Source organism: Frieseomelitta varia, unplaced genomic scaffold (assembly GCF_011392965.1).
Source record: "Frieseomelitta varia isolate USP_RPSP 00005682 unplaced genomic scaffold, Fvar_1.2 scaffold_693, whole genome shotgun sequence".
Taxonomy (NCBI): domain Eukaryota; kingdom Metazoa; phylum Arthropoda; class Insecta; order Hymenoptera; family Apidae; genus Frieseomelitta; species Frieseomelitta varia.
The window spans coordinates 77,972-91,486 of NW_025110471.1; the positions used below are offsets into that span (position 1 = coordinate 77,972).

General features: G+C 31.3%; 3 protein-coding genes across 9 annotated transcripts; 1 reads left to right on the forward strand and 2 right to left on the reverse strand.

Annotated features, from left to right (window-relative positions):
- Positions 1-43: 43 nt before the first annotated feature.
- Positions 44-6,723, reverse strand: LOC122535266 (chaoptin). 3 transcript variants are annotated; one of them, XM_043666659.1, is made up of 11 exons: positions 6,461-6,722; positions 6,088-6,277; positions 5,670-5,817; positions 5,437-5,547; positions 4,392-5,138; positions 4,055-4,203; positions 2,968-3,750; positions 1,870-2,624; positions 1,269-1,785; positions 431-783; positions 44-308 (listed from the first exon to the last, which is right to left on the reverse strand). In XM_043666659.1, exons 2-10 carry the CDS (start codon positions 6,275-6,277, stop codon positions 440-442), a joined length of 3,744 nt encoding a protein of 1,247 aa, XP_043522594.1. In that variant the 5' UTR covers positions 6,461-6,722; the 3' UTR covers positions 44-308; positions 431-439. The 3 variants fall into 3 exon arrangements, with proteins under 3 accessions (XP_043522594.1, XP_043522593.1, XP_043522595.1); XM_043666658.1 differs by having other exon boundaries at positions 44-783; positions 6,461-6,723; XM_043666660.1 differs by lacking the exons at positions 6,088-6,277; positions 6,461-6,722 and having other exon boundaries at positions 44-783; positions 5,437-5,545; positions 5,670-5,809.
- A 685-nt stretch (positions 6,724-7,408) lies between these two features.
- Positions 7,409-13,507, forward strand: LOC122535270 (WD repeat-containing protein 37). Of its 4 annotated transcripts, none has more exons than XM_043666665.1 (8): positions 7,409-7,679; positions 11,175-11,450; positions 11,543-11,662; positions 11,765-12,007; positions 12,096-12,315; positions 12,482-12,769; positions 12,837-13,083; positions 13,344-13,507. In XM_043666665.1, exons 2-8 carry the CDS (start codon positions 11,183-11,185, stop codon positions 13,464-13,466), a joined length of 1,509 nt encoding a protein of 502 aa, XP_043522600.1. In that variant the 5' UTR covers positions 7,409-7,679; positions 11,175-11,182; the 3' UTR covers positions 13,467-13,507. The 4 variants fall into 4 exon arrangements, with proteins under 4 accessions (XP_043522600.1, XP_043522601.1, XP_043522598.1 ...); XM_043666666.1 differs by lacking the exon at positions 7,409-7,679 and adding an exon at positions 8,943-9,058; XM_043666663.1 differs by lacking the exon at positions 7,409-7,679 and adding an exon at positions 10,560-10,791.
- On the reverse strand, positions 7,734-9,932 carry LOC122535272 (tRNA pseudouridine(38/39) synthase). 2 transcript variants are annotated; one of them, XM_043666669.1, is made up of 6 exons: positions 9,533-9,928; positions 9,287-9,405; positions 8,650-9,215; positions 8,140-8,431; positions 7,892-8,028; positions 7,734-7,813 (listed from the first exon to the last, which is right to left on the reverse strand). In XM_043666669.1, the coding sequence occupies exons 1-6, from the start codon at positions 9,593-9,595 to the stop codon at positions 7,734-7,736; spliced, it is 1,257 nt and encodes a 418-aa protein (XP_043522604.1). In that variant the 5' UTR covers positions 9,596-9,928. The 2 variants fall into 2 exon arrangements, with proteins under 2 accessions (XP_043522604.1, XP_043522605.1); XM_043666670.1 differs by lacking the exon at positions 7,734-7,813 and having other exon boundaries at positions 7,941-8,028; positions 8,118-8,431; positions 9,533-9,932.
- Positions 13,508-13,515: the final 8 nt, after the last annotated feature.

Genomic DNA, 13,515 nt, shown 5'->3' on the forward strand with positions numbered 1-13,515 from the left:
GATTTCGTGTTTGAGGAATTTCAATTCGTCCATCTGTAAAGTCTTGCTATAAAAATTCTTTATTTCCCAAATGTAAATAATAACACGTTAAACAAACGGCTAGTATTAAACTTACCACTAGTAAAGGTAACATCATTTGTGCGCATACTTTATTATTACTATCCGAGTAGTAATTATCTCAGCTATTGAATCAAGTCAAATGATTTACAAGTAACATATTTACATACCTTCGTAAATATAAATTCAACGTTCTCCTTTGTTTATCGTCGAAAGCAACAGCTTTAAATCACTCGAAAACCTCTTAAATCCTACGAAAGGAATTCCCAAATTCAATTAGTAAAGTCAATTCCCAACTTCAAGTATCTATATGTTCAAATAAAAGGTAAAAGGTACTTGAAAAAAAAAAAAAAAATGCTAGAACAATACTAACGTCTTCGTTTCAGTACAAAATAAACGAGTCAGTAGGCGCGACTATCGTAAGGAGAATGATGTCGACTATAGCCAGCCAAGTGGTAGCCAGCCTCTCGTAGTTGCCAGAGCTAAGAGCAGAGGCTTGGCAGGCAGTATGAGGGGTTCCTAGAGTTAGTAAAACTTTATCAGACGAGTAAGATGGTGTGGTCTCGGTACAAACAGCTCTTCCAGCAATCGTTCTTAATTGTCGCGCGTCTGACTGAGAAGCGGTGTGGATCTGACGAGATTCTCGAAGCCACCTTCGCAACCATAAACTGAGCCAAGCGATCTCGCAGTCGCACTCGAGAGGATTTCCTGATACTTGCAGACCTCCTGAAGAACAGCGAGAAAATAACTACGTGAGTTTGAGTAAGGAGATTCTAATCATATTTCTTTCATTATATTTGTATCATGTGTTCATTTCAACGAGACACATATTTTTTAAACAGTGACTCTTATTAATAAACTGCGGGCTGTTGTCAATATCAAATATATGGAATTAATATAAATGATAGTAATAATATAAGTAATTATAAAAATGTAAATAATATAAATAATTTTTTTTGGTTTCTCACGCAGAGAACCAAGTAAGTGATATTTATGTTTCTACTAATCATAATAAACATTTTAATGTATTAAGAAACAATTAGTCGATTAACACTATTATACAGAGCAATAACTCATGGATTATTAATAAGAGTCACCGTATTTTCGAGTCTTTTTTTAAAATTTCATTCCACCACTTTCTTTACACAATATCAAATTTATCACAACGACAATAATACTCGTAAATATTAAATAATTTAAATCTCATTCACCAGCAACCATGTTAGTCCCAACGCTCTCCCACGAGAGATTCCCGTAAATAACCGAAGGACTGAGCTCGTTGATATGATTGTTCCTCAAGTCCAAAGTCAATTGAGACAGTCTCTTCGTCAAAGAGAGAAATATGTCCGACTGCAGTCTTCGAACTCGAGTGTCCCTGATTCTTAATACCAATTCACCGCCTTCGATAGTGGAGAACGCCTCCGACGAGATCGCCTCAAGATCACTTCCGGAAATAGTCAATTCCCTCAACTGTTTTGTGAAAGCGTTTTGTATCTGATCTTTCAACAAATGTTCTGTTACTTGAATCTCTACAGTTTTCAATGGCAAGCCAGTTAACAGATGTCGAAGGTGGAAACCGTCTGCCTCAGGCCACGTTTGAATTCGAAGATGTTTCAGGTATTTCAAAACGCGAAGAGAATCTTTGTCCACAGATCTGGTCTTGTTTAGGTTTCTTAGGTTTAATTCCTCTAGCCTTGGGTAGCCAAGGAAACTCTCCTTCGTCAGCTCCTGGATTTTTAATTTTCATTAGCAAGCCTCTTTTGACGGCAATATTTGGAAATCTTTGGAAATTCAATTAACTAATACACTCACCACAATTGGATTACCAGACACGTCAAGTTCCCTCAGTAGATTTAATTTCATATTAGGCATAGACGTCAACGAGTCGTTCATCAACCACAGGATCTTCAGACCTTTCAAATACTGGAATTGCTTATCAGACGTCGAGTCAATATGATTGAAAGACAGATCTAGAACGTTTAAATTGGTCAGAGGAAGGAGAGGTATATCTCTGAGACCGCAGCTGGCTAAAAACAACTGTCTCAGTCCAGGCAAATAGTGAAACAACTCTTTGAAATTCGCCTGAAGAACATTCTGAGACACGTTCAAGCTTAAAAGCTTTCCCAGTGAGACAAACGAGTTATCTGGTAGAATGGTCAGCCTGTTGTGCGCCAAATTTAACGAGACCAGCTGCGAAGTTGGAAAAGCAGTCGAGTCCAGATGATCCACGAAATTGTCCGCTAGATTAAGATCCCGCAAAGTGTAGCCAACCTCGATGAAAGATGGTGATGGTACCACGGTGAATTTATTCTTGCTCAGATCGAGAATCTCTAACTTCGTTCCTTCGAAAACGTCTCTGGGTAAGGATCTTATCTTATTCCCAGACAGATTCAAGATTCGCAGATTCTTCAGGTTGCGGAATTGCTCGGTAGACAATTGAGTGATCTGATTTCCACTTAGATCTAATTGTTGCAAAAGTTCTAGACCGTGGAAAGACTGTTTTCGTAAACCTTCGATCTTATTGTTACGCAGATTCAGCGTTTCTAAACGTCTCAGCGTGAACGTGCCTGGAAAAATTTACACGGTGACTTTTTATCAGATGATGATTGTTAAAAGATAATTATGAAATTGAGATAATAAGCTAAAATATAATAATAATAATATTTTAGTAATAGACCATTGTAAAAGAGTTCGAGAATTTATTAAATGAGATTACAATAAATATAATAAATGTGTGTATACAAATATTGTTATTATTATTATAAAATAATACAAAAATACAATATTAAAGTGTTATAAAAATTTCGTGCAAAATTAAATTACGTACGGAAGAAATTTTTATTTTTACTCAGAAAATTCTGCGTTCTCCACATCGACTAAATAAAATAACGACATAATATGTTACCTTACCTGACTCGAGAACAGTGATGAAATTACTCTGCAAATCCAAACTCTTCAATTCCGGTGTTCCATAGAACGTATCAGCCGGCAAATGACTGATATTGTTGAAGCTCAAATCCAGCCTAGTCAAATTATTCGACGAGCTTCCGGAATTTATAATGGAGATCGCGTTGTACGAAACGTTGAGAGCGAAATCCGGGCCACCGATCTCCGCAATCGCGTCTAAATCCAGCATCGTTAGCTTGTTAAATTCCAGATGCAGGAAGCGCAAACTAGGTAAACCGTAAAATGCGTTCTTCTCCATTTTAGTGATTCGGTTGTAAGCCAACGATAGCGTCACCAATTCCGGGCAATCCATGATAGAATCGGAATTAAGAAACGTTATTCTATTGCCAGTCAGGTCCAACGATCTCAGTTCAGTCAAATTGTGAAAACTGAAGTCTGGAATCGCTTCGAGAAAGTTGTAGCCGAGTTTCACATCCCGAAGTTCCGGGTGGACGCTAGACAGGAATATTCGTTCGGGTAAGTAGTGAAGCCGATTCGATTCCAGATTGATGTAGCGCAATCGTTGGAAGGAGTAGAACGCGGTCGCCTCGATTGTTTGAAAATTATTGTTGTCCAAAACGAGCCAGAGCAGATTGGAAAGAGGTCTGAGTGCCCGTTGAGGGAACACGTCGGTCGCAAAAGCGAAACTCAATTCGAGAATGTCGAGGCTCTCCTCGATACCGATGAAGCAATCGTCGTCGAGCTCCGTCAAGTGATTGAAAGACAAACTGAGCTCTTTCAGCTTCCCTGAAAGCATGGATCTCAATAAAAGAAACTGCTACAAGTGAGAAATATTATCAAATATAATTGAAAAGATAAAGTCATCGATCAGAATTGGATTATCCAGGAAACGAATTCTATTGAATTATTTAAAATCGTATTCTGATTGATGACATACATATGGCGGATGGAAAAAAATTTAAAAGACACGAGATAAATCATAATTTTATAAAATAAAATTATATTTAATGAAAGCAATCTTCTAGAACAGAATATTGATAAAAGATTGCCTAGTTAAAAGAACAATTTCATTAACTAATCTGAAACTTACTTGCTCCTTTGAAGGTTTCGTCTTTCAATTTCGTCAAGACGTTGTTCCTAAGCAGGAGAATTTCAAGGTCTTCTGCCCATTCGAAATCACCCGGCTGAATATGGGAGATTTTGTTATAGCCAAGATTAAGATGGAGTAGTCTCTGACACCTATTCAATGAAATTATCATGTATAAATGTATATGTATATAATGAAATAAAAACAAAAATGATTCGCGATACTAGAATGAAAATTATATCAATTTCTCTCGCAAAACAAAATCAATGAACTCGAAACGTCAAATATTCAACCAATTAAAAATTATTTAATTGTATCTTAAAATTTAATCTGAAATTACCTGGACAAAGCCGCAACTGGAACCGCATCCAAACTGTTCGTAGCCAATGAAAGCGCCCGTAAATTATCCGCAAATTCGTTAAATGCATCCCCAGATATGTTTCTTATATCGTTGTTGGCAAGATACAAGTACGACAACTTTCTCAATCGGCTAACAGCGGCTGGAACATTGGAAAGATCATTGTTTTCCAGATTCAGATACTCCAACATATCCTCAAGCCCTCGGAAAGCATTATCGTGGACGTTCTTAATCGAATTCGAGGACAAATGAATCCTTTTAGTCTCGAGACGACCGAAAATTTCGGCAGTCAATGATGTCAACTTGTTGCTGTCCAAATTGAAGTCTTTAATTTTCAAAGTTCGATTGGTCAAGCCTAACGTGGTAATCCATTCGATGCAATTTTCACTGACATCGATCAATTCCAAATTCGAACTTTGGAAATCGGGCAACTCGAGGCTTTTGAAATCGTTGCCTCTTAGATACAACCATGTAAGATGTTTCAAAGATTTTAGAGAGGATGGAAAAGATTTTAAAAGATTGCTGTTCAAGCTTAGTGTGTGTATGTTAGGTGGCAGACAATCTTCTGAAAGTTCCTCGATATTGTTATTGTCAAGATTCAACCAAGCTAGGTTTTCGAACGTGCTGAATATTTTTGGTATCTCGATGATTGAATTATCTCCGAAAAAGGCGTTCGTTAGTTCATCCTTCACGTATCCCCAGTCACCATCCAGCGATGTCAAATGATTACTAAAAATAAAATTGATTTTATTAATTAATTTTCGTATATTAAATTTCACAGATTCGTCACTCTATTTCTCAATTTTCTAACATTAAATTTGTAATTGCTTAAGTTTTAACTTATCGTTTTTAATTTTTATAAAAACTGTAGTGTGATAAAAATTAATTTCTCTGAGATGATACCACACTAATAAATTTAGTTTCTATTAAACAATAAATATAACATTATTCATGAATCGACAGATTAATAGATTTTTTTTTTGTATCGAATTAATTAAAACGTTTATCAAATTTTCTATACATTTACCTATGCATGTTGAGCCAGTTCAATTTCTTCAGGTCACGAAAAACTTTAAACGGTACATCTTCCAAGGCATTGTAGCTGAGATCTAGCGATCGTAAACTATCCGCAATACCTCTAATAACATATATTCTCTTAAATGAAGTACTAAATATTTTGAAGATAAATTTACAAATTTTTATTTCATTGATTTATTTGAAAGCTGATTACAAGAAGTCTCAAAAGATGTTTTGACTTACGAAAAAGATTTATCGCCGATGTTAGACAACCGATTGCTCATTAATCCTAAAGCTTCAACACCAACTATACTCGTAAGCGCATCGTTATCCAATGTTTGTATTCCGGATCCAACTACATCCAACTGAGCCACATAACTCACAGAGACATCTGTTATTAAATACATTTTTAATTTATAAAACTGTAGTAAAGAATGGCGTTGATAATGTAAAATATTCATTTTAAGAGTCAGTATTAGAAAATAAAGCAGAGTAAAGAGTTTTACTTTAGAAGATGAAGATAAATCTGAGAAACATCTTTATTTAAAGAAAAAAAAATTATCATTAAATGACAATCATAATCATTTCTGTACAATGTAACTTTTGTTACAAAAATTTTTGTTGATAATCCATTTTACAATCAAAGTTCCAGTCCATCTACCTGGAAATCTGGCAAACGGTATTCCAATGCAGTTGATGTCCATCTTCGTGAAATCTTCGTCGTCTTGAATCCAACACATACACATGGTGTTGAACGTACATGGTACGCTAGAGCATTTTATCACACTCGATATACAAATAATAAAAAAGATCTCGACGTATACGCGGTCCACTTGTTTGTTTAACAGCATCTATATCGAATAGGCAAGTAACATTTTTAAAATTCAAATAAAATTATTAATTTTAAAAAGAATTCGAGTTCATGAAAGATACTTTCGGAGACAATTTTATAAGTTAATTAAATAAAAAAATCAAATGAATGTAGAATCTTATATTTGCAATTTCGTAAATATAATATGGAATGAAATACATACCTTTCTAGATATCAGTTTTCGGTAGTTTATTCAAACTACCATTCATCAAATTAATTTTAGTGGATCAACTAATCATTTTAGAATCAATTACGAGACTCTTTCATTAGCCTCCCACGTTCTGTTGTTCACAACCATGATAGAAATAAGCAGCACGAAAGCAACAAAACGCAAACTTGAAAGGAATAATGCCGAGAAGTGCATCAAGTATGAAGTATGAAGCAAGCATGAAATCGGAAGACACGAAAGCGCATGTTCCTCCGGTCCTATGGATCGAACCAGAGACCAAAACAAAGCTAAAGCTGCTGTCAGACCGATGCGATCAATTTCACAATAAATTTTGTTTCCAATTCTTTTGATTTCCCATATAAGAAGAAATAGAAGATCACTTTCTATTTACGATTTAATGAAATGTATTAATACGTAAAATAATTTTAATAAAACTGTATTTGTTTAGATTCGTGAACTAGAGTATTTTTTAACTGGATTTTAGCCAAAATTTTCTATTTTATTAATAGAAATTCACGTGCATAAATAGAATAAATTTAGGAGTTTAATTAATCGAGCAGTAATTAAATAAATATAATTCTACTGTGTACATGGAATGTAATAATATGAAACTATTTAAAAAATGCTAATTTTTACATGATGTTACAGCTACGATTATTTTTATCTTGTGTTTCTTTTCATTAATTAATTAGTTAGATCAACGTCATTAATCAATCATTTCCACGTAAACTAATAAGTAATTTTGAATTGTTATAATTTCAGAAAAGAAAATCGTTACATCAATTCATTTGAGCTCGTTTTGAAAGACAATTGCCAATTTCATATTACTATGAATTAATTTTCCTTGAAAATGGACTTTCCTCCAAAAAATATTACGAAATTGAACAATTTTGTGAAATACGCGCATTTTTCGCAACTCAAATCGCTGAATTTGATCATGGATTTGGATCTAGGAACGTAGGACAATAACCTACATCTATTTTTACATCCCTTAAAAGTTGATGTACAATTTTTTGTCGCCATTTTAATGTACTTTGAATGAAAAGTGTGCTGCCAGTATTAAAATAACTTGGTATGCAAGGACGTTGCACCATTGAACTTATGCTTCGTGTATGTTTTTAGTGTCTTTAGTGCGTTTAATGCGTGTGTTAGAAGGAAATGAGACAGGATCAAACAAGGCTAGGAATATAACAAGGCCATTATGTGTCATAAAGTACGTATAAGTTAACAAAATTAAAATATTTTATTGTTAAACAAATTGATACATTTATTTATCATCGTTCTTTTCTGGCTTCTCTTTCTTCTTTTTCTTACTTTCGTAGTGTTTTATTTTACTTTCCAAACTCTCTACAAGAAAAATTGTACATTTAATATAATTATTTCTTCTGGAAACATTGAAAATAGAAAAATTATTCGAATACTAACCACAAGTGGGTCGTTTCATTAATCGTTGATACATTCTAGGTTGTATACCAAGTAATAAACAATCGCTTTGAAAAAATATATCTTTACAGTCTATTGAATCTTCCAAATCTGATAACATATTTTCAATCATGACTGACCTGAAATTATATTATTTTTTATATAAAAAAGCTTGAATTGGCAATATAATTGTTTATAAGGTCATATATTATTAACAAATTAAAATTACAGTTTATTAAAATTATATATACTTTATCGTATTCAAAGTCCAATCCTTTTGTAGAAATTTTATTGTATTTATTAATTCATTTTTATCAATGTACCATTCCTTAGTATCATACTCACAATACCAAAGGTTTAATGGTATTTCATGAGCTAAATTATATTGTGGTTTCTTAGGATATTTTTCAATATTCAAAAGCTCTAAAATAATCTCAGGCTCTTCCTTTCCTTGACCAATAAGGAACAAAACACCCATTAAACACCGAATTTGATGCCATAAAAATGCTTGACTTGTTATAATTAATTGGCACACATCATATCCTATAAATAAATATATTACATATAACTTTTGCAATTTCGTAAACGAACATAAATTTTTAAAAGATCTTATGAGACCAAATTTTAGAAGAACTAATTTTAAATAAAAATTTCAAAATGACATGTATGTCATTAACAATAAATAAACATAATAATCTTAAACAATATTGAACTTCATGAACATTAAAAGTAATTACATATGATTTAGGTGCCATAATTACCTGAAACATTTCTAAAATCTCGACGATACATACATACTTCTGCATTGATAACTTTTCTTAGATAGTTAATAACACCATTGGCAACATCCATTTTACAAATATTTCGAAAATCATGCTCTCCTATAGTATATTTAACAGCTTTATCCATTAAATTTATGTCTAACTTTCCTCTTGGGAAAAAGTACTTGTATGTTCGAAATTTACAGTTAAATCTTGCTGAAAAATCACTAGGTATTGGACACCACGCAATACATCTTATATTAGAAGGAAGTAATCTATTTAATATTTTGCAGTATGGAAGTTCATCTTCTAATTTATATTGATCTTCTGGATTTAATTTACTCCTTAAATCTATGGAAATCACTTGTGAAAATGAACTGACACCTTTATCTGTTCTTCCACATCTATGGTAATTTGATGTTTCACGCGATTCTATACAACAACTTTTTATTAATGCCTCAAATAAGTGCTCCTCAATTGTATTATCAATGCTCTCTTGTACAACAAAACCATTATAATCCCATCCAAGATAGTAAAATTTCAAAAGAATATGCCTCTTACTGCATCTAAAATTTGAGTAAAGTTTATGTAAAAATTATTTATTTTATTTTATTTATCTATATATATGTTTATATACTTTGAAAAGTCAAATGGTTTTTGTAATTTACGAATAGTATTTTTATTCTTTGATTTTTCATTTACTGCTTTCAGTTGTTTATTTTCTTCTTCCAATTTTATTATTTTTTCTATCAGCTCCTAACAAAAATGTTATTTATAGAGTATTTATACTATAAAATTAAATATTTTCTAAATACTTCTATTGTATAATATTCTTTAATTATATTTATTTGTTAAACAAAATAATTATATTAAGTATATTTACCGTTTTGCTGAGCAATTGAAGCTGTTCCTTCTCCAAAGTTTCTTGGTTTTTCTTTTTGTTCATAGTTTTATAAATATTATAAATATTATCAGACAATATATTGAAAATTTAAATTGAAAAAAAAAATTCAATTTGAATAATTTATAATATTTCAAAAGCTTATGACTATGATAGAATACAATTCATATTTCTTACAATTCATTAAATTTATAATCACATCACTTAAAATTCAAAATTGTGAATATGTTTATTACATATATCAAAGTATTAAAACATTTAAAAAATATGTGTCATTAGCAAGTTTAATATACTCGTACATATAATCGTGTAAAAATAATCTCGATAAAAAAAATGACGTATAACCTCAAAGAAAGTTACTATATAACCTTGAATGAAAAAAAAGAATACATTAAAGAAAAATATTAAGAATTAATTTATTCGATACAATTATTTACAATAAAATATATTAAAAAGTCAATTCAATTATATTACATCACAAGATACAATAAATTTTACAATATAAATTATAAATCAATATCAAAAAGTACATTGTACATGCAAATATCAAATCCTCTAACCTGATGTTTTATCTGTATTAATACAAAAAAGAGTGTAATGCAATAAAATTTAATACTATATGATGTACTAAGAACATAAATTTTTTTATAAAAATAAGATTAAAAAATTTCTACTGTTTCAAAGTTTTGTGATTTTATTTTGATCATACACGATACAAGATGTAGAGTTACAATTCCAATACAAAATAATAAAAAATTAGAATACTATTTCAGTGTATCTTTGTACCAGTTTTCAAAATGTTTTACATTTTACATTTTTTTTAAATTTTTACAATTAAATAATATATATTATAGAAGTCGAAAATATTATTAATAATATAATAATAATACACGGCTTTTCCGATAGTTTAAACTTGGCAGTTGAATTTATAACATTATACTTATGTACAATTATCATTCTATTTTTTAATTTTTATAAATTCCTTTTTATTAGTCGTGTTTTTATTCTGTTTAAACTTGTTCTATGTACGTATATTGACCGTATACTACATGCATATATGGTATGACGTTCGAAATCAATTCAGAACTTGCCACTCGATTTTGTTTTATGTCATGTGTAAATTGCCTTTCTATATTTTTATTAGATTTGGTAGTAACTTCCAAATGTTTTAGTTTAGACGTTATAATTTAAATTGTCAAACAGGTACCGACGAACCATCAACTGCGAAGTAGAGTCCTATGGTAAGAGAAACCCAGTTAACCATCTGGATATTATGAATATTACTTTAAAAATTATTGTAAATTTAAACATAAGATTAGAATAAGACTTGTTTCAATTATCAAAACTCAGTATTACAATTAGTTTCAATAAATTCCGAAATGTTTAAAATGTACGTGAGTATTAGCTAAGTGGTTAGTATGTCTAGTATTGAGAATTATTCTATTTAAATGTACAGTGATACAATTGCTCACTCTTTATATATGTTTTAAACAAGTATTTTTGTTGCTGTAATTTAATTTTATTATAATTTTATCGTGTTATAAATTTAAAATTTAGTTATTTATTTAATTATTTGATAATATTGAAACAGGATAGTACAGGTATATCATTCTTGATTTTTAAGAATCAAAAATGCCTGGGGAACCATCTATAACCAGTGGAAATAAGAGTTCTGGGAAAATCAAGCGCATTTCTATTCCAAGAGTACAAAGTAGTACAGATACAGAGTTGCAATCACAAAGTGGATCTACTCCATTGCAACCGACTGTACTTCATTATGCAGCTTTTCGTACAGACCCTGATGACAGTGTACTACCACCAACTTTACGATGTCGACTTTTTGAATTATTTCAACAAATAGAAAAAGAGTTTGAAGTTCTATACACAGAAAATTTAGGATGTATGTATTCATTAATATTCTTAATAAAGCTTTCAGCCATTATTTATAGAATTTAATATCAAAAAAATAATTTTTAATGAATTTTAAACTAGTACAAGAGAAAATAGATATTCTTAATGAGAGGCTTGAAAGAGAATGTTATGGAGAACGCAGCTTACATCTTGGAGATGTTGCAGACTTTCCAGATACAAAAAGTCTTTCCAAACAAAAATGTAAGAGTATTTATTATTACAAATTCGGACTTGTTTAATAAAAATGTTTAATAAAAATTATATTTTCTCTTTCATTTATATTAAAATATATCATATTTGCAGCTATGGCAGCACCAAAAACAAAAACAACTTCTAATAAGTTAAAAGCACAGACTAGTAAAATAGTCTCTAGTTTTAAAACACCAACTATGACATGTAGTATGCAAAGGGAATATTCTGGACATAGAGATGGTATTTGGGAAGTTTCTGTTGGAAGATCAGGTCAAATTATTGCTACAGCTTCTGCTGATTATACTGCTAGAGTGTGGGCCGTGGACAGTGGACGTTGTTTACTACAGTATATTGGTTTGTTTTTCTTTTTATTTTATTTTTTTTTTATTATCATTCTACAAAATATATATTACACACAAAATATTTCTCATTTAATTTATAGGTCATTCTGGATCTGTTAACTCTGTACGTTTCCATCCAACCAAAGATTTGGTCCTTACATCAAGTGGAGATAGTTCTGCTCATGTATGGCAAGCTGCGGTAGATTGGGATTTGCCTAAAAGACAAAATTCATCTGAAGATCTTTCATGTTTGAGTTCTGAAAGAAATCTCAGCGGTATAACTGTTTTGAATGAAGAACAGGAAGAAGCTCCTACATTAAGGTAATATTTATAAAAGGCCAATTCGGATTTCCTTATCATTCTTATTATCATATTAAATATTTAATCAGAATTGTACTTTAATGTATATGACAAAAAATTAATCTTGCGTAACTTTAAATAAAAAATACACATTTCTGTATGTATACTACTTTGTAAAATATTATAGAACTCCGATACGAGAATTATTAGGACATGGGGCTGTCGTAATGGCTGCAGATTGGTTACCTGATGCAGAACAAGTAGTCACTGCTTCTTGGGACAGAACCGCGAACCTATATGATGTAGAAACTGGAGAAGTTATTCATACGTTATGTGGACACGATCAAGAACTTTTGCATGTATCAAGTCATCATACGCAACGACTCTGCGTTACTTCATGTAAGGACAGTACTTTTCGTCTGTGGGATTTTAGAGAGCCCATCCATTCAGTTTCCGTTTTTCAAGCGCATACTGAGTAAGTAATAATCAATAATGAATCATCGTGTAAAATGAAAGGTCCTCAATTGTTGCTTCTTTTACAGAACTGTGACATCGGCTGTTTTCACGCGTGAAGATAAAATCGTTTCCGGTTCGGATGATCGAAGTGTAAAAGTATGGGAATTACGAAATATACGGAGTCCTTTAGCTACAATTCGAGGCGATAGTGCCGCTAATCGATTAGCAGTATCAAGCACTGGTACTGTTGCAATTCCACATGATAATAGACAAATTAGATTATTTGATCTTAATGGTCAACGATTAGCTAGATTGCCAAGAACTAGCAGACAGGTGAGAGAAAATTTCATCATATATTCTATAAGATTTACATATTCTTTATTATCATAATTTTACAAATTTATGAAATACTATAGTTATTCAGGAATCAGTTTTAACTTTGTGCGATATTTTTCCCAAAGTTTCTCTTAAAGTTTAATGGCTAATCTCTTTAAAAAAATCTGTATACGATATTTTTTATTTAGAGCAAAAAAAAGTCCAGTAAATATTAATTCGTAGTGGCAAACCACATTTGATCTTGAAATTAATTTCAGGGTCATCGAAGGATGGTCTCGTCGGTAACTTGGGCTGAAGATAGCGGAGTTTGTAATTTGTTCTCTTGTGGTTTTGATAAATTAGTCCTCGGATGGAGTATTGTACCTCTTAAGGAATGTTAAATATGTATATATCGTAAATATATTTATTTAGTTTAATGTTATATTATAG